Source organism: Dryobates pubescens, chromosome 39, assembly GCF_014839835.1.
Source record: "Dryobates pubescens isolate bDryPub1 chromosome 39, bDryPub1.pri, whole genome shotgun sequence".
Lineage (NCBI taxonomy): Eukaryota > Metazoa > Chordata > Aves > Piciformes > Picidae > Dryobates > Dryobates pubescens.
In genome coordinates, this window is record NC_071650.1 from 755163 (window position 1) to 775827 (window position 20665).

At 52.4% G+C, this 20665-nt stretch overlaps 1 protein-coding gene across 2 annotated transcripts in view; it reads left to right on the forward strand.

The window, feature by feature from the left end:
* Positions 1–15522, forward strand: part of WDPCP (WD repeat containing planar cell polarity effector) — a 114827-nt gene extending 99305 nt beyond the window's left edge. Inside the window, exons 14-16 of one of the 2 annotated variants that reach the window (XM_054177265.1) lie at positions 6161–6255; positions 7961–7989; positions 15300–15470. In XM_054177265.1, the coding sequence (XP_054033240.1) occupies positions 6161–6255; positions 7961–7989; positions 15300–15350 (175 nt within the window). In that variant the 3' untranslated portion in view covers positions 15351–15470. Of the gene's footprint in view, positions 1–6160; positions 6256–7960; positions 7990–15299 lie in introns of both variants that reach the window. The other variant, XM_054177264.1, reaches the window with a different exon arrangement.
* The last annotated feature ends 5143 nt before the right edge of the window (positions 15523–20665 follow it).

Below are 20665 nucleotides of genomic sequence, written 5' to 3' on the forward strand. Positions count from 1 at the left end.
GAGAGGCTGAGAGCCCTGGGGCTGCTTAGCCTGGAGAGGAGCAGCCTGAGGGGGAGCTCAGCAATGCTGATCAATAGCTGGAGGGTGAGGGGCAGGAGGCTGGAGCCAGACTCTTCCCAGTGGTGCCCAGGGACAGGGCAAGGAGCAATGGACACAGACTGGAACCCAGGAGGTGCCACATGAGCAGGAGGAACAAATTCTTCCCTGTGAGGGTGGCAGAGCACTGGGACAGGCTGCCCAGAGAGGCTGTGGAGTCTCCATCTCTGGAGGCATTCCAGACCCACCTGGATGTGTTCCTGTGTGACTGACTCTGGCTGCCCCTGCTCTAGTAGGAGGTTGGACTGGATGCTCTCCAGAGGTCCCTTTCCACCCCCTGCCAGTCTGTCATTCTGTGGTGTTCTCAGAGTACCAAGGACACAGCCTGATCCTCTCAGTGCCATGTTAAAGGAACTGATCAGTTCCCTGAGGGGGGGCTCTCAGTTCTGGATGAGTCAACTCATGCAGTGCCTGTGACCATACCAGATTTCAGCACAGAGGAGTCAGCTCAGAGCTATGGCTTTACTCACTTCTCTGCCATTGGCACTGGTACCTGCAGCCTGGATGTCCTCCCCACCAGTGTGTCACCCTGTGGGTTTAAATAGCTTGCATGTCTTGGTAGTGTCAGGATGTGTGGGAAGCTGAGCTGGAGGTTTTTATAGCTTATTATCCATTTACCTTGTCCCCATTCCTCAAACCAGAAATACTGTTTTAATTAGAATGCCACAGAATCACAGAATGGCAGATCATCCAGTCCAACCCCCTGCCAGAGCAGCATCACCCAGGGCAGGTCATACAGGAACACAGCCAGGTTGGTTTTGAAAGTCCCCAGAGAAGGAGACTCCACAACCTCTCTGGGCAGCCTGCTCCAGGGCACCAGGAGCCTCACACCGAAGAGTTTTCTCCTCATGTTGAGGTGGAACCCAGACCTTGACACAATACTCCAGATGAGGTCTCACCAGGGCAGAGTAGGGGGGGAAGGAGATCCTCCCTTGACCTGCTGGCCACACTCTTCTTAATGCATCCCAAGATCCTGGCCACAAGGGCACATTCCTTCCCATGGGAAACTTGCTGTCCACCAGGACTCCAAGGTGCTTCTCCATGGAGCTGCTTTCCAGCAGGTCAACCCCTAATCTGTACTGGTGCATGGGGTTGTTCCTCCCCAGGTGCAGGGCTCTGATTGAATCATAAAAGTGATGAGGAGGGAAGGCAAAAGTAGCTATCATCACAGTGATTTTAATCATCAGACTTCCCTGCTGCTCCTGTACTTAAACCTCAAAGTATTTCTACTTCTCTGCAACCTGGGGCTGTTGGTTGGCAGTCGCTGAGCATGAGCCAGCAGTGCCCAGGTAGCCAAGAAAGCCAATGGCATCCTGGTTTGGATCAGAACCAGGGTGGGCAGCAGGGACAGGAGGTGACCATCCCCCTCTGCTCAGCACTGGGGAGGCCACACCTCGAGTGCTGTGTTCAGCTCAGGACCCTCACTGCAGGAAGGACATTGAGGGGCTGGAGCCTGTCCAGAGCAGGGCAGCCAGGCTGGAGAAGGGCCTCGAGCCCCTGGGCTAGAGGAGGGGCTGAGGGAGCTGGGGGTGTTCAGGTGAAGAAGAGGAGGCTGAGGGGACACCTCATTGCTCTCTGCAGCTCCCTGAAGGGAGGTTGGAGTGAGGAAGGGGCAACCTCTGCTGAATAGAATAGAATACAATAGAATAGACCAGACCAGGTTGGAAAAGACCTTTGAGATCAAGTCCAACCTATCATCCAACACCATCTAATCAACTAAACCATGGCACCAAGCACCCCATCCAGTCTCTTCCTAAGCACCTCCAGTGATGGTGACTCCACCACCTCCCTGGGCAGCACATTCCAATGGCCAATCTCTCTTTCTATGAAGAACTTCCTAACATCCAGTCTAAACCTCCCCTGGCACAGCTTGAGACTGTGTCCTCTTGTTCTGGTGCTGGTTGCCTGGGAGAAGAGACCAACCCCCACCTGGCTACACCTCGCTTCAGGTAGTTGTAGACAGCAGTAAGGTCTCCCCTGAGCCTCCTCTTCTCCAGGCTAAGCAACCCCAGCTCCCTCAGCCTCCTCACAGGGCTGTGCTCCAGACCCCTCCCCAGCTTTGTTGCCCTTCTCTGGACACCTTCCAGCAGCTCAACATCTTTCCTAAACTGAGGGGCCCTGAACTGGACACAGGACTCAAGGTGTGGCCTGACCAGTGCTGAGTACAGGGCAGAATGACTTCCCTGCTCCTGCTGGCCACACTGTTCCAGATACAGGCCAGGATGCCATGGGCTTTCTTGGCCACCTGGGCACACTGCTGGCTCATGTTCAGCTGCTGTCAACCAGTACCCCCAGGTCCCTTTCTGCCTGGCTGCTCTCCAGCCACTCTGCCCCCAGCCTGTAGCACTGCCTGGGGTTGTTGTGGCCAATGTGTAGAACTGAGCACTTAGATGTGTTCAGTCTTATGCCCTTGGACTCTGCCCATCTGTCCAGCCTGGCAAGGTCCCTCTGCAGAGCTCTCCTACCCTCTAACAGGTCAACATCTGCCCCCAGCTCAGTGTCATCTGCAAACTTACTGCGGATGGACTCCATCCCCTCATCCAGATCATCAATAAATTTATTGAACAGGATGGGGCCCAGCACTGATCCCTGGGGGACAGCACCAGTGCCTGGCCACCAGCTGGCTGTGGCACCATTCACCACCACTCTCTGGGCTCAGCCTCCAGCCAGTTCTTAACCCATCGCAGTGTGCTCCCATCCAAGCCATGGGCTGACAGCTTGGCCAGGAGCTTGCTGTGGGGGACGGTGTCAAAGGCCTTGCTGAGGTCCAGGTAGACTACATCCACATTCTTCCCCACATCCAGCAGGCAGTCACCTGATCATAGAAGGAGATCAGGTTGGTCAGGCAGGACCTGCCCTTCCTAAATCCATGCTGGCTGGGCCTGATCCCTTGGCCATGCTGTAGGTGCTGTGTGATTGCACTCAAGATGACCTGTTCCATAATCTTGCCTGGCACTGAGGTCAGGCTGACAGCTCTGGAATTCCCTGGCTCATCCAACTGGCCCTTCTTGTGGATGGGCATCACACTGGTCAGCTTCCAGTCATCTGGGACCTCTCCAGTGAGCCAGGACTGTTGAAAAATAATGGAGAGAGGCTTGGCCAGCTCATCTGCCAGCTCTCTCAGCACCCTAGGATGGATCCCATCCGGTCCCATGGACTTGTGGGGATCCAAGCAGCTAAGGAGGTCTCTAACTACTTCTTCCTGGATCACAGGTGAGCTACACTGCTCCCTGCCTCCATCTGCCAGCTCAGGAGGCCAGCTGTCTAGAAGACAACCCATTTGAGGCAAAGAAGGTGTTAAGTACCTCTGCCTTTTCCTCATCTTTTGTTACTATGTTCCCCTCCGTGTCCACCAAGGAGTGGAGGTTGTCCTTGCCCCTCCTCTTGCTCCTTGGTGGCAAGAGACAGGAGCAGAGGCAATGGTTCCAAGCTGCCCCAGGGCAGGCTCAGGCTGGATCTCAGGAAATCATAGAATCAACAAGGTTAGAAAAGACCTCAGAGATCATCAAGTCCAACCTATCACCCAGCATCTCATGACTAACTAAACCATGCCTTCAAGTGCCACGTTTCTGCACTAGAAGGGCTCTCAGCCATTGGAATGGTCTGCCCAGGGCAGTGCTGCAGTCACCATCCCTGGTGCTTAGGGACATGGTTTAGTGGTGACCCTGCAGTGCTGTGTGGAGCAGGGTTGGCCTGGATGAGCTTGGAGCTCTCTTCCAACAGGATGTTTTCCATGATCCTGTGAATTGAGAGCTCCAGGGTGGCTCTGCACGAGGTTGCACTCTCCATTTCTGCATCTGTAAAACTGAGATCATGCCTCACCAGCTTCAAAGGGCTGGTGGGCAGGTTCATTCAGCTGCGTGCAGACAGCACCTTCAACATACAAAGTTAACTCTTGCTAGCCTGGGGGCACTGGAGGTGCAGCACGGTGTGCCCTGCAGCCTCTCCGCTCCAGACAAAGGTCCTCTTGACTGCCTCCAATGGCTGCCACACGAAGAAAGCAAAGTTTGAGAAAGCAATTTGGCTTCATCACATGAGCAGCCCAGACACTTGATGGAAATTTTTCCAGCATTCAGAAAACAAAGGAAAATCAATAACATGCCTGCCAAGGGTTCCACTGAAAACATTTGATCATCTATAGCACCGAGGAGCGTGAGCCAAGATAAACCAGCCTCGCTGACAGAAAATACTGACAATTATTTTGCATTGATTCAGCTTGGCCCAACCCAGGCTGACCTTGTTTATTCATCTCAGACTCTTAATTCATATTAACTTGGCATGGAAATGGGACATGTGGCATGTGGGCTGGAGACCCATTTCTCTATTTTAGACTCAGATCAGTGTGGCACGTTGAGTACTTCCAGTGCCTTGAGCTCTTAGGTAGATTTATATGCATTAGACAGAACTGGTTAAGTTCCTTTTATCCCCGCTGGGCTTTTCATGTCTGTTGACTATAAAAGTAGAAGCTCGGTAGAAGTAACGTCTTCTCCTAAGCCTTCGGATAGACACACAATCCTCCCAGCACTGGTCAGTTTTAAAGGCACGTCCAAAGAGGATGGAGGGGTTTAAGCTCTTTTAAAACACAAAAACAGAGAAGGGTTATGGCAATTTGGCAGCCAAAAAAGCGATTTGCAGGTCTGGGCGGAATCCGAGGCCGCGTGTGAGAGAGCTGATCAAGACGCTCCGGAGGAGATAATGGGGTCGAAGAGCAGAAGAGTCCCTCCCCTTTTGCAACCAGCATAATCTGGTCTCCAGTGAAGTTTCTTGGTGTCTTTTGCTGAACCAATAAAGCTTAGCCTGATGGGCCTGTTGCATTGCTGCAGCTTAAAAACGTCTCGGGGAAGCTGACGAGAGTCGCTTTTCGCTGCTCTGCAGATGCCCAGCTGCTTGCGTAGCTGTCGCCCGACCAGCCAAGACAAAGGCACAGGGAAAATCTGAGCTTGTCCTTTAATTATGTTCTCAGCAGTAGTAAAGGACTGTACCTGCCTGCAGTGTGTGATTGGTGTCCCCACAGCTGAGGCAGACTCCACACGGTGGTGGTGATCAGGCTGGGTGCTGCACAGAAGCAGGCGCAGTTTCATTCTCAACCCCACACTGCTGCCGTATCTGAAAGCCACCCCCGAATAAAACACTGGGTCAAGCAGAACCACGTCCATGGGGGAGGAAAGCCCACTCAAACGATCAACATCCTCCCTAGAGGGACTCCCAGTCGGCCAGGCATGAGAGGTTTTTCTCTCTTTGACTTGTTCTTGCCAAAGGCAACGCTCCCTTGGGCTTTGCCAGGCACTTGGCAGTTTGTGACCAGCAGGATGAGTAGAGAATCCTCACACCGAGGAGGCACAAGGTGACCTGCACATGTCCAGTTCCACTGCTTTGCCCCTGGGTTGCCTTCCCACATGCCTGCATGAGCAGCAGGAGCAGGAGGAGCGAAGAAACCTACAGAACAAAACAAAAACCAAACAACAAACGAAAGGAGCTTCCCCCCTCTATCTCCCTAGCGCACAGCTGGTGTTTTCCTTCCCAGCAGCTCCTTCAAAACTTGGGTTTCATTGATGGAGGTGGTGTGAGGACAGGGCTGAGCCCCATTTGGGTCTGACATCCTCTTCTGCTGGCGTCCACCCTCCGCACAGGGCTGCCGCAGGGGCAGGCACCGTGTGTGCTGCACGTCCCCAGCCTGTCCTGCTTTAATAGCTCCAAAACCCAGTGTGTGCTGCACATCCCCAGCCTGTCCTGCTTTAATAGCTCCAAAACCCAGTGTGTGCTGCACGTCCCCAGCCTGTCCTGCTTTAATAGCTCCAAAACCTACAAAAACCCACCAGCCTTATGCCGTGGCTTTAAATGACAGGACGGTGCTGCAGCGGCTGCATAGCCAAGCGAACGATCTCGGTGACACTCAGTCAACAAACACACTGGCACCCGATAAAGGGAGCTACAGTTCCTAGCCAGGGAATGACACGGGAAAGACAGAAAGCAAACACAACAGCTTTGCCCTGCTGTGCAGTGTCTCCCCAACCCCTCAGACCTTGCACCCTCCCCTTCTATCACTTCTGTTTTGTTTTCAAAGACCCAGCAGCCACAGACACCTGGAGGACACCGAGCCCAGAGGCGATGGCCGTGCTGCCTCCCCGAAGGGAAAACCCTTTCCCAGCAGCCAGGAAGGTAGGCAAGCGACTCTGTTTCCAATGTATGTGAGGGAGACACAGCTAGAAACCATGGTGAGGGATCTCTTGAAAGAGAGTGTGGATCTAAGAAGCAAAATAAGGGGTGGGGGCTTGGCTTGGGTATACCTAGCAGGGAGAGGCACGAGGGCTCGGCTGCTGGCTCTTGCGATGGAGAGTGAAGCCAGCGGTGGTGTGAATCCCCTGAGCCTGCTCACAGCTTCACAAGGTGTTTATTCCCTTTAGTCGTCACTGCTCTGCTACTCAGCGTGCAAGGGCCAGCAGCAGAGCCTCACCTCTTACCTAGCTTGTGAAGCTGTGCTTCATGCTACTTCTGCAGGAGGTTCTGGAGGAAACACAATCATGGAATCGTTTTGGTTGGGAAAGACCTTTAAGATCAAATCCAACCTTCAACCCAACACCGCCGTGCCGCCCAAGCCGTGGCCTGAAGTGTCATGTCTACATGGGGTTTGAACAGCTCCAGGGGTGGTGACTCCAGCACCTCCCTGGACAAATGGACATGGGCATCTTGTTTCAGCACCATTTGGTCTCTCTGTCGTGGCAGAGTCAAAGTAGTTCAGTGGCATAACAGAGGAACAGGCCAGCATGAGAAGGCCATGGTTAAAGAGTCGTCCTGTAAAGGCAGCCAGGCAGGGCTATGTTAGAGCATCAGCACAATGAGATGTGAGGGGAGGATTTGTATCTCCTGCCATGTCCAGGTGTCCCATCAGCGTGCTGACAGGTATGTAAGAACCCAGCCAGGCTCCAGGGGCACTGACACAGAAAGCAGAGGTGTAGCTGCAGTTCCTGTAGCCACAACTGAAACAGGGAGCTTCAAACAAACCAGCCACTGGTCAGCTTCCACCTTACAGTGAAGCTGAACCGGCAGATTGCCATCATCAAAATGGGAAGGTCCTGAGATCCTGCTTCTCCCTCACCGCCCTGTGCCACCCACAGTCATGGGATCACACAGGGAGCTACCAGCATGTTAACTCAACCAAAAAAAATCCATCTTTTTCTCTTTCCTGTGGCCTTTTGTCCATCCCCTGAACCAAACTGCCTTGCCTGGGGATCAGAGGACACCACAGACAGCCCCAAGTGAAGGGCAGAAGCACACTGCCTGCAGCAGGACTTCTTTTTGATGTTGGCAGCTGTTAATTCAGCTCAAGCTGTAACATGAAGCCTCATCCTCGAGCACCTCCAGCAGCAACCCGACAGCACACGGGGCTGCAAAACCCTCCCGAGACACAAGACGAGTAGGCAGCAGGCAGCCCAAACCACCCCACAGCTACCCCCACTACACGCAGAGAGGTGGTGTGCTGTGGCCACAGCTCTGTCACAGGGCCTGCACCCCACTGCAGCAGCTCCCCAAAGGAGCTGGGACCCTGTGAGACGCCCGAGGCGGCGCTGGCCGCGCGTCTCCACGGTGCCCTGCCCGCACAAATCGCAGCTGCTTTAACTTGGTGCAGCGTTTGAGGGCATAGACGTGTCCTGCATGTGGGAACTTGCAGATATTACATATTTTAATTCAGCCACTGAATGACAGGATATAAAATAGCTGTGTCCTATCAAAAAAGCGAAAGAGTTACCCAACACCCTAGCCCTGTTTGTTTGGGTTTTCAGCAAGTCAAAGGGAATGTCAATAACGCTGCCATCTCCTTTTCTTGTGTTTTTTTTTTTGTGTGTGTGTGTCTTTTCTTTTGAAGGAAATTTGAGAGCAGTTCCTCTGGAGCAGGTAATGCATTTCTGATTTCTCTCTTTATTTCTGCTTGTTATTATTTACTCTATTTTGCCGCTTCCTGCAACTCCCCGAGCCTGTCCCTGCAAGCTGCCTGCCTGCAGGGCTCTCGCTGAAATTGTTAGACAAGCTCCTCCAGCACGCTGCTGGAGCAGGGCTTCCGCTGCCCCTTTGGGCTGAGTGTAGCACAGAGAGGTCAAAAATTGTTCTTGTTGTTATTATGATTGTTTAGTGTTGTCGTTGTTGCTGTTACTGCTATCCAAAGCCTTTTGGATGGGACCTAAGAAAGAGCTTAGTGTCCTCCGTCCGTGTTGAGCCTACAGAAGCTAGCCGGTGTTCCTACCGGCGCTTCCAAGAGCAAGACCACAGCAAAGAGGAGTCAAACCCTGCCCTATGGTTTCATGATCACTTCAAGCTGATTTCAGTGCAAGGTGCTGCCAAAAGAGGTGGGCCAGCCCTTCCCCCACCAGCAGCCTCCAGTCTTCTGTCCTCCTCCCTCTCCCGCGCTGGCTCAAGCACTCCTGCTCTTCCAGCCTGCAAGAAGCTCATTGCGGGCAGGGAAGAAAATCTCCATGTGAGCAAGGAGACTCTACCCCATCCCCCAAATCCTTCAGCTGTGTCTCCTGGAGGGGGGACATTGACTCCTAGCCTGGTTTGGTGCCCCAAGAAGGCATACACAGGGCGAGCCTGACTCCAGTGCTGATGAGTCAGCAGCACAGAGGCACTCCTTGCGTTCTACTTTAAGGGAAGAAATTCAAGGAAAGTGAAACAAAAATAACCAAGTAAAATCAGGAAAGACTCAAACACAGGAAGGAGATTAAAGAATTCAGTAAAATAAGATAAAATCATAACATAACAACATGAAATAAAAGAATACAAATTAAACGAAATATAAACCGAATAAAATCTAACATCAAATAATTAAAAAGAAATTAAACAACACAGAAGCAAAATAACAAAAAGCTGTCTTGTGGCAGCATGGCTGGAAGCACAAGGGAGCCTGTCTGTCAGCCTCCTCCCAGTTACAGTTCTTCTTGAAAGTATTCAATGTTTGGCCTTGGTACAAACACATCATTGCAAGAGAGGGGGGAAAAAAGAAACCCAGCAAGGAAGCGCTGCAGCCTCCCAGCAGAGCAGGATGGCACTTTATTTATTTCTTTCGTTACAAAACCAACCTGTGCCAAGTAAAATCATGCTCCAAGAGCTGCTCTACCAGTCCCGAAGCGCTGGAGAACAACAGGAGCCGGCCCCACCTCTGCAGCCTCCCGCGGGCCCCTGCGCATTTGCGCTGGGTGGAGGATGGGGAAAGGCTGGGCAGGAGGTGACAGAGTTTGCCACACCGGGGTCAGGTTGGGCTGCCAGGAAATCCTTCTCCTCAAAGGATGTCTTTGGTGGCCTTTCGATGGCTTTGGTGGCCTGGGGAGACAATGTAGAGCATAGCAGCAGTGATGGTCTGGAGATTGGAGACATTGGTGGGATTCCTGGGTTTGTAGCTGGGGAGCTCTTTCCCCGAGCTGTGTGGAAGGTGCTCCTCTCCCTCACGTAAGCAGTTGGATTACTAAACTGAGAACTTCGTTGGAGAGCTCTGGACCATCACAATAAAATCCAGGAGCACAAATGTAGAGGCTAATGAGAGGGATGCAAAGAAGAAAGCTTCGGCATCACATCATTAAGGGTTTGCACAAGGGAGGGGTTAAAGCATCCTTTGGTTCCCAAAGGTTCCTGCAGCTCAGCAGTCACCCTTACTAAAAGCTGGTGGTTCAAAGTGTGACCTCTCTGACCCCGGCTGGAGGTGCCCTGATTTCACCACACATGGCAGAGCTGCTTGTGCAGAGGAAAGTGGGGCACCTCCATCCATGCTGAGCTGCTCTGTTCCTCAGAGGACAGAGGGAAGGCAGGGAGGCAGCAGCTCTGGTGTGAGCGTGTGGGCTGCAGAGGGAAAGGCCTTGCTGGCTACGGGGGAGCCTCTTGTGCACACCACTTCTTTTTTCTTGTTAGCAAAACCAACCACACACTAACTTTGCACTTCTGGAACACATTTCCAGCACCCTTCTGTCCTGACTTTTAGTGGCAGGTGGAAAGTCAGGAGTCTTACAGCAGCTGGGTATCAATGCAGGAACCAGCACCCAGCAAATCAGAGCAGCTGCATCTAGATGGATCACCCTGTGGCTTTCGGTCAACCTGTCCCAGATCCAGCCCAAACCTACCAGCAGCAGCAGCAGCTCTACACTTGGACACCACCACCAGCCTGTTGTGTCAGTGCCAGCATTTGATGGACAGCCTGTCCCCAAGGTCCCACTTTCACCCTCCTGCTCCCTGAGGCTGGAGTCCCTCCACCACCACTTCTGGCACGTTGCTTCAGAGGGAGCCCTCACAATACCGGGCTCAGTGCCACACAAGGGGAGCACACCCAAAACCCAGCCCTCCTTGCACAGTCAATTCTGCAGGAACATCTCTGTGGCTATGAGCTGGAGGATTTTCTTTGCCCCCTTCACCAGTTCATCGGTGAAAGGCTGGAGCCAGAGATAAACTGACCCCAGTGCAAATGGCCACGGAGGCCCCAGCGGTGAACCCTGTCTGCTGTAGGTGCATCGTAACGCACATCTTCCTTGCTTGCTGCCATGCTTAGCTATGAGGAAGCTTCTCCTCCCTGAAACTGAAGATCATGCAACAAAATGTTCCCAGTCACCTGCCAGAGCAGCTGGCTGTCACACAGCCAAACAACAAGCAAGCCATTGGACAAGGTTTGTTTTGTGGAGGAAAGCACTCATCCTGCAGCAGGCAGACACCCCACAGGAGGCTGGGGCAGGGGGATGGCTTTCTAAGCCTTACTAACAAGTGACAGGACAAGAGGAAATGGCCTCAAATTGCACCAGGGAAGGTTTAGGTGAGCAGAACAACATTCTTGACTGAGGAAGGATTCTCAAAGCCTGGCACAGGCTGCCCAGGGAGGTGGTTGAATGCCCATTCCTGGAGGTGTTTGAAAGAGGCAGATGTGGTGCTGAGGGCCATGGCTTAGCCCCAGACTTGGTAGGGTTAGAGAATGGTTGGGCTGGAGGATCTGAGAGGGCTTTTCCAGACAGAACAATTCTCTGTTTCTGTGATTCTAAAAGGCAGCTCAGAGGCAAGACTGTGCTGCCTTGGGACCATGGGGGCCACCTGCACGTCCTCCAGCAGTGCTAGCAGCTTTGCACTAGCATGGTACAAGTGTGTCCCTGCTGCAGGGTAGGATGCAATGCAGACTCTGTGGCTTTGCCAAGCTGGTTTGGGACCAGCAGTGCTCAGAGGATCCCATCAGTGGGGTGGGGACAAAGGTGAGGACAGCACAGGTGGTTGCCAGAGGAACGAGGATAAGCTTCAGCTTTTCTTTCCCTGTGCATGTCTTGGTTGGGTATGGTTCTGCAAGACACAGGGGTGAAGCAAATGAGAAGTGATCATCCCTTCTGCGGTGCTGAATGGGGTCAGGATTTGATGTTCATGTTCAGTCCTGGCTTCCAGGCAAGGCTGGCGATGGGATGGGGGAAGCCTCGAGGGCCATGATGCTCAAGACCTAGCCTTGCTGCTTTGAGCAGGGTGCTGTCCAGAGGTCCCTCTTGGGCTGTGCTACTCTGAGATTGGATAATCTTGAGCAAACTGCTTAGGCTGGTTCAAAGAGTCTCCGTTTAGTAGCATCCAGCCTGCGATAAGCAAAAACAAGCCTCCAAAACCCTGGTCTCCAACCTTGGTACAAAGATGACCCTTTGGAGCTGCTCTGTCACTTCTGTGCTTTATGGCAGGTGGAGATGCTGAAGCCAGTGGTGCCTTCCAGCTACCAAGTGGTTGTTTTAAAATACTATCACCCATCTAAGTACCTGTCAGCCTGAAAGGTTTCTTGTGACACTCTGCCAGGGACACAAGGCATTTCCAGTGAGAGGGAGCTCCTAACAACAGGCACGTCCTTCCACATAACCATTCCTGCAGCCTGCAATCAGGAAGGCTTCATCTGAAAAAAGCAGGTGATTTAAGAGAATGCCCTGCACCTCCTTCCTTTGTTCCTCCCTCACACTCTCACCCTTTCCCACCTCCATCATGCCCTTGAGAACATTCCCCAGGAGACAAAAGTGTAGCCTCCTGGGAGCGACATGGCTGCACGGGGAAGAGTTTGTAATGCTCCAGGAGACTAAAGGGATGCCTCCTTTGTGTCTCAGACCTGGGGAGACCAAGTAAACCACTGCCTCCATCCTGCTACATCCCTGCAGGTCTGCGATGACTTTGTGGCTTTTCAATTACAGGGTGTGCCTTCCCCTGCTGCTCCTGCCCTCACCTGCCAGAGCCACACCGCATCATTACCATGCAGAGCCCCAGCAGCTGAGCTCTCCAGGGCACAGGTGGATGCTCTCCTGTCAGGGTAGTCATGTTGCCCTTCTCTGGATGACTAGCTGCTTTTTCCCATGGGCAGTAGCACTGTGGTGTCAGCTTCCCCTGTTCCTGGACAGCCCTCTTCCCGCAGTGTGAACATCAACTCTTGTCAAACGATTGCAGCTTCTTTTATTGCCGGGGTGCCACATCAGAAAAGGTGCAAGATGTCAGAAGAGGCTTCCAGTCACGATTGCTTTTCAGCCTTTGGTTAGCATTAAACACCTCTACAAGCTTGATGCCACATCACAGACCTCCCACACAACTCTGCTGCAGTGTGGCCAGAGAGGGCTGAAAATAAGATTTGTAAAGGTACTGCAAAGCCCCCAAGAGCTGCAGGGTGGGTCTGCAGAGCTGGGTTGATGCAGAATGAGAGCTGCTCTAACCTCTCCCTAGACAGAGGCACGAATCATAAATCTGAAATCCTGGGTCAGATACCTGTGTGATGTACTCAGGACCCTGAGCCTTGAACAAAAGAGACCTACCACGACAGCCCTTGGCTTCAGCCACTGATGCTCCTCAAGGCTTTACTGCTGGGGCTCCTCAAGGCTGTACTGCTGGGGCTCCTCAAAGCTTTACTGCTGGGGCTCCTCAAAGCTTTACTGCTGGGGCTCCTCAAGGCTGTACTGCTGGGGCTCCTCAAAGCTTTACTGCTGGGGCTCCTCAAGGCTGTACTGCTGGGGCTCCTCAAAGCTTTACTGCTGGGGCTCCTCAAGGCTGTACTGCTGGGGCTCCTCAAAGCTTTACTGCTGGGGCTCCTCAAGGCTGTGCTGCTGGGGCTCCTCAAAGCTTTACTGCTGGGGCTCCTCAAGGCTGTACTGCTGGGGCTCCTCAAAGCTTTACTGCTGGGGCTCCTCAAGGCTGTACTGCTGGGGCTCCTCAAAGCTTTACTGCTGGGGCTCCTCAAGGCTGTGCTGCTGGGGCTCCTCAAAGCTTTACTGCTGGGGCTCCTCAAAGCTCTACTGCTGGGGCTCCTCAAGGCTGTACTGCTGGGGCTCCTCAAAGCTTTACTGCTGGGGCTCCTCAAGGCTGTACTGCTGGGGCTCCTCTGGGGGAAAAAACTAAAAATAATTATAATTTTTGGAGCCTCCAACAAGTGCTGTTGGAGAGCAAGGAGAGCCCACAGAAGGCTTGCAGCCACCCCAAAACCCAAGACACAAACAGACTCACAGTCGCCAACTTTAGTTGTCAACTGAAGATGACCTTTAAGATCATTGAGTCCAATCATTAACCTGATGCTGACAAGTCCTTGGCTAAACCATGTCCCTAAGCACTACACCTACATGACTCTTACATATCTCTAGGGATGGGGACTCCACCACCTCCTTGGACAGCCTGTTCCAGAGCCTGAGAATCCTTTCAGAGAAGAAATTCTTCCTAATCTCCAACCAAACCTCCCCTGGTGCAACCCAAAGCCATTTGCTCTTGTCCTATCACTTGGTGAAACACACCGACCCCCACCTCGCTACAACCTCCTCTCCCACTGCCCACCCCATGGCAGCTCCTGGTGAGTAAGGCAACTCATAACCTCCTCAAAGACAACTGGCTTAGCAGCAGTCTCAGCAGTGAAGCTTGGAGTTTCAATACTGGAACAACCCAATGGAGTCTGGGATGCAAGTGCTGGTTCAGACGGGATGTCATACATGCCTTCTTGTCATCTTCAGAATGCCTCCAGTGAGTAACAGGTGGTCATACTGTGGCAGAGCCACCTGCCCAGACATCTCCCTGCAAGGGACGTGCCAAGCGAGGGGCTGGAAGCCAAACTCAGCGTCTGTGTGGCTCTCATCATCTTGAGTGTGGCACTTCAGCCGCTCCCCGGGCTCTGAAGCAGGGAGGCTGTGCACTGGAATGCTGTCTCAGACGGTGATCTCTATCTCTGTGGTGAAATACACATGCCATGAGATGGAGCTGCTGCTCTGTAAAGGTTCCTTACCAAGCTGCAGGAGTCGTTAAGGGATTTTTTTTCTTTCTTTTTTTTTTTCCCTCTTTCCTCAAGTCAAGGAGCAGTAAGTCGCTCACATGAGTCCCTCGGCACCGCTCCGGCAGCCTGGCACAGCCCTGATGGCCACCTCCTGGGGCTCAACCCACCCCCCTTCCCACGCCAGCCTTCTGAGACAGGATAAACACACATTTCCCTTTGTTTTCAGCTCCACACCTAGTTGGTTTTTATCATGTGAAGGGACGGCTACTCATCTGTAAGTCAAAAGAAAGCAGTGACTCACCAGGCTGCGGCACTTTCCAAGGAGCAGCGTTTCGTGCGCTTCGCGGCACGCTAGCCCGCGTTAGGAAATAACCTCTCCTTGTGGCACGGCTGCTCCCCGCGGCATCCTGTCCTCTGCCAAGCCAGGGGGTTTCCATCCTGCAGGGGCAGAAAGAGGAGTGGGGATTCGTGCCGGAGTCGGCTGTTTGCATTGTGCGCGGAATGCAGACCTCCGGCCCCGCGTCACCGTGGGAACGTGGCTCGCCATCCGCTGGCGCCAGCCCAGCCTTGTGGCGCTCACACGGTGTTTTCCTGGGCAGGTAACAAAAATCTGGACCTGTCACTTCTGCCAGTAGCTCTTGTCACAGCTTCCCGGTGCCAGGGAAGGGGGCTCAAAAGCAGGTAGGAGCCTCAGCTCCCAACCCCACGTCCGCTGCAGGGGACACCACGAATGGTTGCTGCAGATGCAGCCCCTGGTTCCCCCCAAAAGCAGCGGAGAAGGCAGGTTGCAAAGGGGCTTAAAGCTAGGAGAGATATCTTACCTTGAACCACAAGGCCACTGCTTTAGGGATGCATCCTCCATTCCCAGGCCAAATAGGGCCAGTGTCTGCAGTTGTCTCTTCTCCCTAGGCTGGGATGGTGTTTCTGATACCCGTGTTCCCATTGCTCATCCCCGCAGCCTGCCTGATCCTGCCTGTCTTTCTCTCTGCAGGAGCCCGGAGACAGCGGGGCTCTCAAAGTGGTGCACTTCGGGCTGGTGTGACTGAGCTGCCAAGGCGAGGGAGGGGAAACGTCACCGAGGTGGTGAAGTTCACAGAAAGTCCTTCAGCGAACTTCCATCTAATCCTGGATCCCATCGCTTCTGCTAGCAGAAGACAAAACGCCAGGCTTAGAAAATACTCTGCCCTTAGACCTCTAAATGATTTCTGAGTTACCGTGAGCACATCCGTGCACCAGCTGCCCTGCCTTTGTTCGTGCAGGGCAGCGCGATGGCATCTCCATCACCTCGTTCAGAGCCAGCAAAAAAGCTGCCGATCCCCATTGAGGACTCTGCCCCGGGCTGGGGGTGCTGGGATGAATCCCAGACCTTCTCGGGAGAAAGTCTGTCCTTCTCCGTGCATTATATATTTTAACAATCTTCACTGGGAAGCAGATTTGAATTTCCACTTCAGGCTCTGAAAACCGTCCTATTGAGATAGCAGCAGATAAAATCTTCACTCAGGATACCTCTGTGAAGGAGCAGCCTTTCACAGTCGGCAGCAGGGTTGGTTGTTGGTTGGGTGTTGTGTTTTTTTTCCCCTCCAAGAATGCTCTCAATTTTCATATCTGGATATATCATCTGAGTTGAATAACCATTATTTTGCCTTGAATGGAGGGGGGGAAAAATGAAAGAAAGAAAGGAAAAGACGTGGAGCCTCTTAAGCATCATTCTGCTGGAGTCCAGATTTTAATCTGCCTCCTCTAAACCACGGGGAGAAAATGCACTGAGAAGGTAATGCAACCTGTTTCAGCCCTCCAGGTTTTTTTTCCTGGCGGCGAGGAGAGGAGCGAGCGTCTCGCAGGTCCTTCTTCCCGCCACTGGATCAGGCGTGGTGTGTAGGGACACCAGGTTTGGAGCTCTGCCACAGGGCACGGGGGTTAAGCCTGAGGGGTTTTGGGGGGGGAAGCGTTGTGTGGTTGCAACCCAGAGCTGATGGAGCTTCTTGGAGTCGGTTTTGGACGACGGACGGATTTGTACAACGAGCGGACTGGAGATTAAAGCACAGCATAAAATTAAACCCCAACGCGAGCTAGGGGGAAATCTTTTATTACTAAACCCTCTGCATTTACCCAAATAAAATATTTGGCTCTGTAAGCCAAAACCCTGCTGAATTTCTGCTGGTTCTGATGGCCCCAGAAAAAAACTCCCAACCCGTTCCAGCACACTTTTCCGTGGCTGTGTCTGAAGGAGACTTCTTTTGCTCTGCAGCTTGAAGGGAGCAGGAGCAGATGGGCTGCACTGAGCAGGGGTTTTTGCGCACTCAAAGGGCCGGGGTGGGTGGGGGGAATAATAATAAAGGAGAGCTTAGAAACGGAGCAGGCTGCCGCATCCCCTCCGCGCTCAGAGCCCTGCCTGGTGTGGCTGTGCTTCCTGCAGCACTTGGAGGGGACTCTGCCTGTCCTGTGCTACAGATTTAAATTCAATCTGTGGAGCAGGCTGCGGGAGCCTGGCGGCCGCGCTCCTGCTGCCCGCAACGCTGCGGTGCGGTGCTCCGCTGCGCAGCGATTCTGCTGAATTGCAGCCATATTTCTGTCAGTACAAGTGATGGTCTATATGAGGGATTAATCTGACACCAGACAGTGATTCTTAATCCTTCAGTATATCATAATCTATTTACTTTGCATGCTAAGAGGATTTCAGCTTAAAAAATATACAGGAAATGATACTAGAAATGTACATAAGATCCAAAATGCTGTTTCCTAAAAATTGCAGGAGGGGTTTATTAAAAATAATAATAATAAATTATAATAACAATGAAACCCCCTCGTGGGTTCCTTGGAAAAGTCTTGTCCTGCGATTAAAAAAAAAAAAAAAAGAAGAAAGAAAAGAAAAGAAAAGAAAAGAAAAGAAAAGAAAAGAAAAGAAAAGAAAAGAAAAGAAAAGAAAAGAAAAGAAAAGAAAAGAAAAGAAAAGAAAAGAAAAGAAAAGAAAAAAGAAAAGAAAAGAAAAGAGAAAAGAAAAGAAAAGAGATTTTAAAAAAGAAAAGAAAGAAAGGAGGAAGGAAGCAAGGAAGGAAGAAAAAAGAAAGAAAAAGAAAAAAAAAGAAAGAAAGACAGAAAGAAAGAAAGAGGAAGGAAGGAAGGAAGGAAGGAAGAAAGGAGAAAGAAAGAAAGAAAGAAAGAAAGAAAGAAAGAAAGAAAGAAAGAAAGAAAGAAAGAAAGAAAGAAAGAAAGAAAAGAAAGAAAGAAAGAAAGAAAGAAAGAAAGAAAGAAAGAAAGAAAGAAAGAAAGAAAGAAAGAAAAGAAAGAAGGAAAGAAAGAAGGAAAGAAGGAAAGAAAGAAAGAAAGAAGGAAAGAAAGAAAGAAAGAAAGAAAGAAAGAAAGAAAGAAAGAAAGAAAGAAAGAAAGAAAGAAAGAAAGAAAGAAAGAAAGAAAGAAAGAAAGAAAGAAAGAAAGAAAGAAAGAAAGAAAGAAAGAAAGAAAGAAAGAAAGAAAGAAAGAAAGAAAGAAAGAAAGAAAGAAAGGAAGAAAGAAAGAAAGAAAGAAAGAAAGAAAGGAAGAAAGACAAAAAGTGTTGACTGGGGTTTTAGCTGAAAATAGGTATATATTTTCTAGGCTTCAGCCCCTTGACCATTTTCGCTCCCCTCCTTCCCCACAGTGTTCTGTGCTCGACCACACGACGTGGAAGAAGAACTCCCCAGCAGAGCAGGTTCCTCAGCCAGGACTTACACTGGCAGATGTTATTATTCTTATTATTAGTGACCAATTCAGGAGAGGTTTGGAGCCGATTCTGTGCATGAATTGCTGCTCCAGGTGTTGGAATTAGCAGTGGCTGGCTGTCGGAGGTGAGCACAGGAGAAGCCTAAACAGTCGGCTGCGAGGGCTCCTGGTTCGGCTGCAGGGGTGTTTGCTTTGCACCTTGCTAAATCGCTGCCATGAGTTGTGTTGGTGCGGACCTCTCCTGAAACGTGCACTGTCATTTGGAATTGTCATGCCTTAGTAACTTAATTCCTGCTCAGCCATACCACTTTGTATCTTCAGAGTACTGCTGGCCACCAGAGCCAGCAGTAACCCTGTCCAGCCTCTGCCCACCTCTGCGTGGCTGAGGACCACTAAAGGCATCCAAATTATCACCTGTCACAGCTCCCTGCTGCATGCAGGGGAGTTTAAAGCAAAGCTTTCCAATCAGGGACCTGACTTAGAGCAAATACTCTGATAACAGCAAACAGATCAGAAAAGGTTTCAGGTCCAAGCACAAAACCGAGTGACAGCCCAAGCTGGGGAGTGTTCTCCCACTCTGTCCCTCTCCCTCCCCACCCCCCCCAAAGTCCTGGCCCTTCACTTACAGGCAGGAATGCATCACGTGCTTTTGGAGCCTTGGGCAAGCAGCTCCCAGTGGGGCGAGAGGCAGGACCTTCACCGGGCTTGTGCTGGGCAGCCCGGACTCTGGGCACCGCGGCACCGGCCGCCGGGCCACCCGCAGCGCTGTGCTCTAGCAGCAAAGGGTTGCTTTCAAAAACCCAGTATATAAAAATCAAAGCAGCCATGCACCCCGCATCCTTCTGGCTTGAGCCGTGTGGCACCCAGGCGGCTGTTTCACAACTCGGCTGCCCCAAAGCCAAGCGCCGCGATCCTGCCGGCGCCTGCTCCCGGCGCGGCGGGCAGCGAGCCGCGGTGCCTGCCGAGACTTGTGCCGGGGGCAGCAGCGCCCGCTCCAGCCTGGGGGAAGCCCACGACAGAGGTCTGCTCCGCCACTCGCGCCTCAGTGGTGTGGCTGTGCTGCTGGAAGAATGAGGAGGAGATGTTGGGAGCCCCACACACACCTCACTCCCACCTGGGCATGACACTCCGCAGCCCACACTCACCCACCGACGGGCACGAGTCACGTCTTGCCCACGCTGCTGGCACTAGTCCATGGGTGACATAGGGAGGATGAGGCCTGACCACACTCAGCTCACCAGTGGGCATTGCACTGTTTGTTCATCCTACCCTTTTTCCGGGGGGGTGGGCGGGGGTGGGGTGTTCTACCCAATATCAGGGTGAAAATAAAGGCAGTTTGTTTTCCACCAATCCAGCTGTTCCCACTCCAGTCATGCCCAGCAACCTTCAAAGAAACTCCAGAGCTGGAAGAAATGCCACCAGGGAAAAAAAAAAAAGGCAAGCCAGTGGTTGAGGGCAAAGCCATTATTTGATGGGATCTGGAAGAGGTCTCCTCTGTGCCCCTGCTGCCATCTGGGCCCTGCCACTGACCCCACTGCTGTGCTCAGGGTCTGGGGGAGCAGGGCAGGAAAATGTCCAAGCTGTGATGGGGTGGGAAGTAGGGGATGCTGGAGAAGCCACCGTGCTGCAGTGACAGACGCTGCTGGGTGCCCGGACTGGAGGGGGCAGGGGGGAGGATGTGAGCACCCCTTAGAGTCCCAAAAGCTGGAGGAGCCCCCGAGTCCAGCCACAGTGCAGAGCTGCTGGCTCTTCATTAGATCTTCTTCATCAGGCTCTGCTTTCAGCTGCTGATTGACAGAGCTGCAATGAAACCCAATTTTTAAGGAAGGTGACATGTGGGCAGTTTTTGTTTCAAGAAGTTGCTCTCTAAATCTGGGGCAGCAGCTTCAGCTCACTTTATGCCCAGCACAGAATTTTCTTCCTTTTTTGACAGCTCCAGGAGGGTTGTGCTAACTCATTTTTTTTGCTTCAGAAGAGGGGCTTGGAGATGCATCAGGCTGGCGGCACCTGGACCTGGAATGTGTGGTCCACCCTTTAGGGTGGTGAATGTCTCAGTAGTGCTTACAGAAGAGAATAGTTACTTTATAAGCATGTCTGTCTGTCTATCTATCTATCTGTCTAAAAAGTACTTAAATATGTGTGTATATCTATGTATGTACTGCAGACTGCAGGAGACAACAGGGAAAAGAACTCTTTAAAGCAAAAACTAAAATCCACTGGGCTGCCCCCATCCTCTCCCAGCTCTCCCCGCGGCACCGCGGGTGCGCTGGAGGCCAGCGGTGTCCCCCCCGCCTGGGGGCTGTGTGGTGCCTGTGACCCTGGAAGGATGCACAGGGCTTGCAGCGGTGGCACCCGGGGTGGACCCCGCTGATTTCCCCGCTGATTCTCCCGCCGCAGCCGTGGCCGCACGTTGCCGGCCCCATTCGCATCCCACCACGGTGCTGAAGGTTGTACCAGGGGATGCAAATCCTCCCTAGAGTGCCTCCCCTTCGCCATGGTCCCCACTACCCCAGAGGTGCCTGGGGAGAGCAGGGATGGGGGCACACGGTGTAGCCTCCGAGCTACCTGCTGCACAGCAATTTGGGGATGCCTACACTGCCCACCTCCAGTGTGTCAACGGCTCAAGCCCCGGTGGTCCCCTGAGCCCCCAGTACTGTG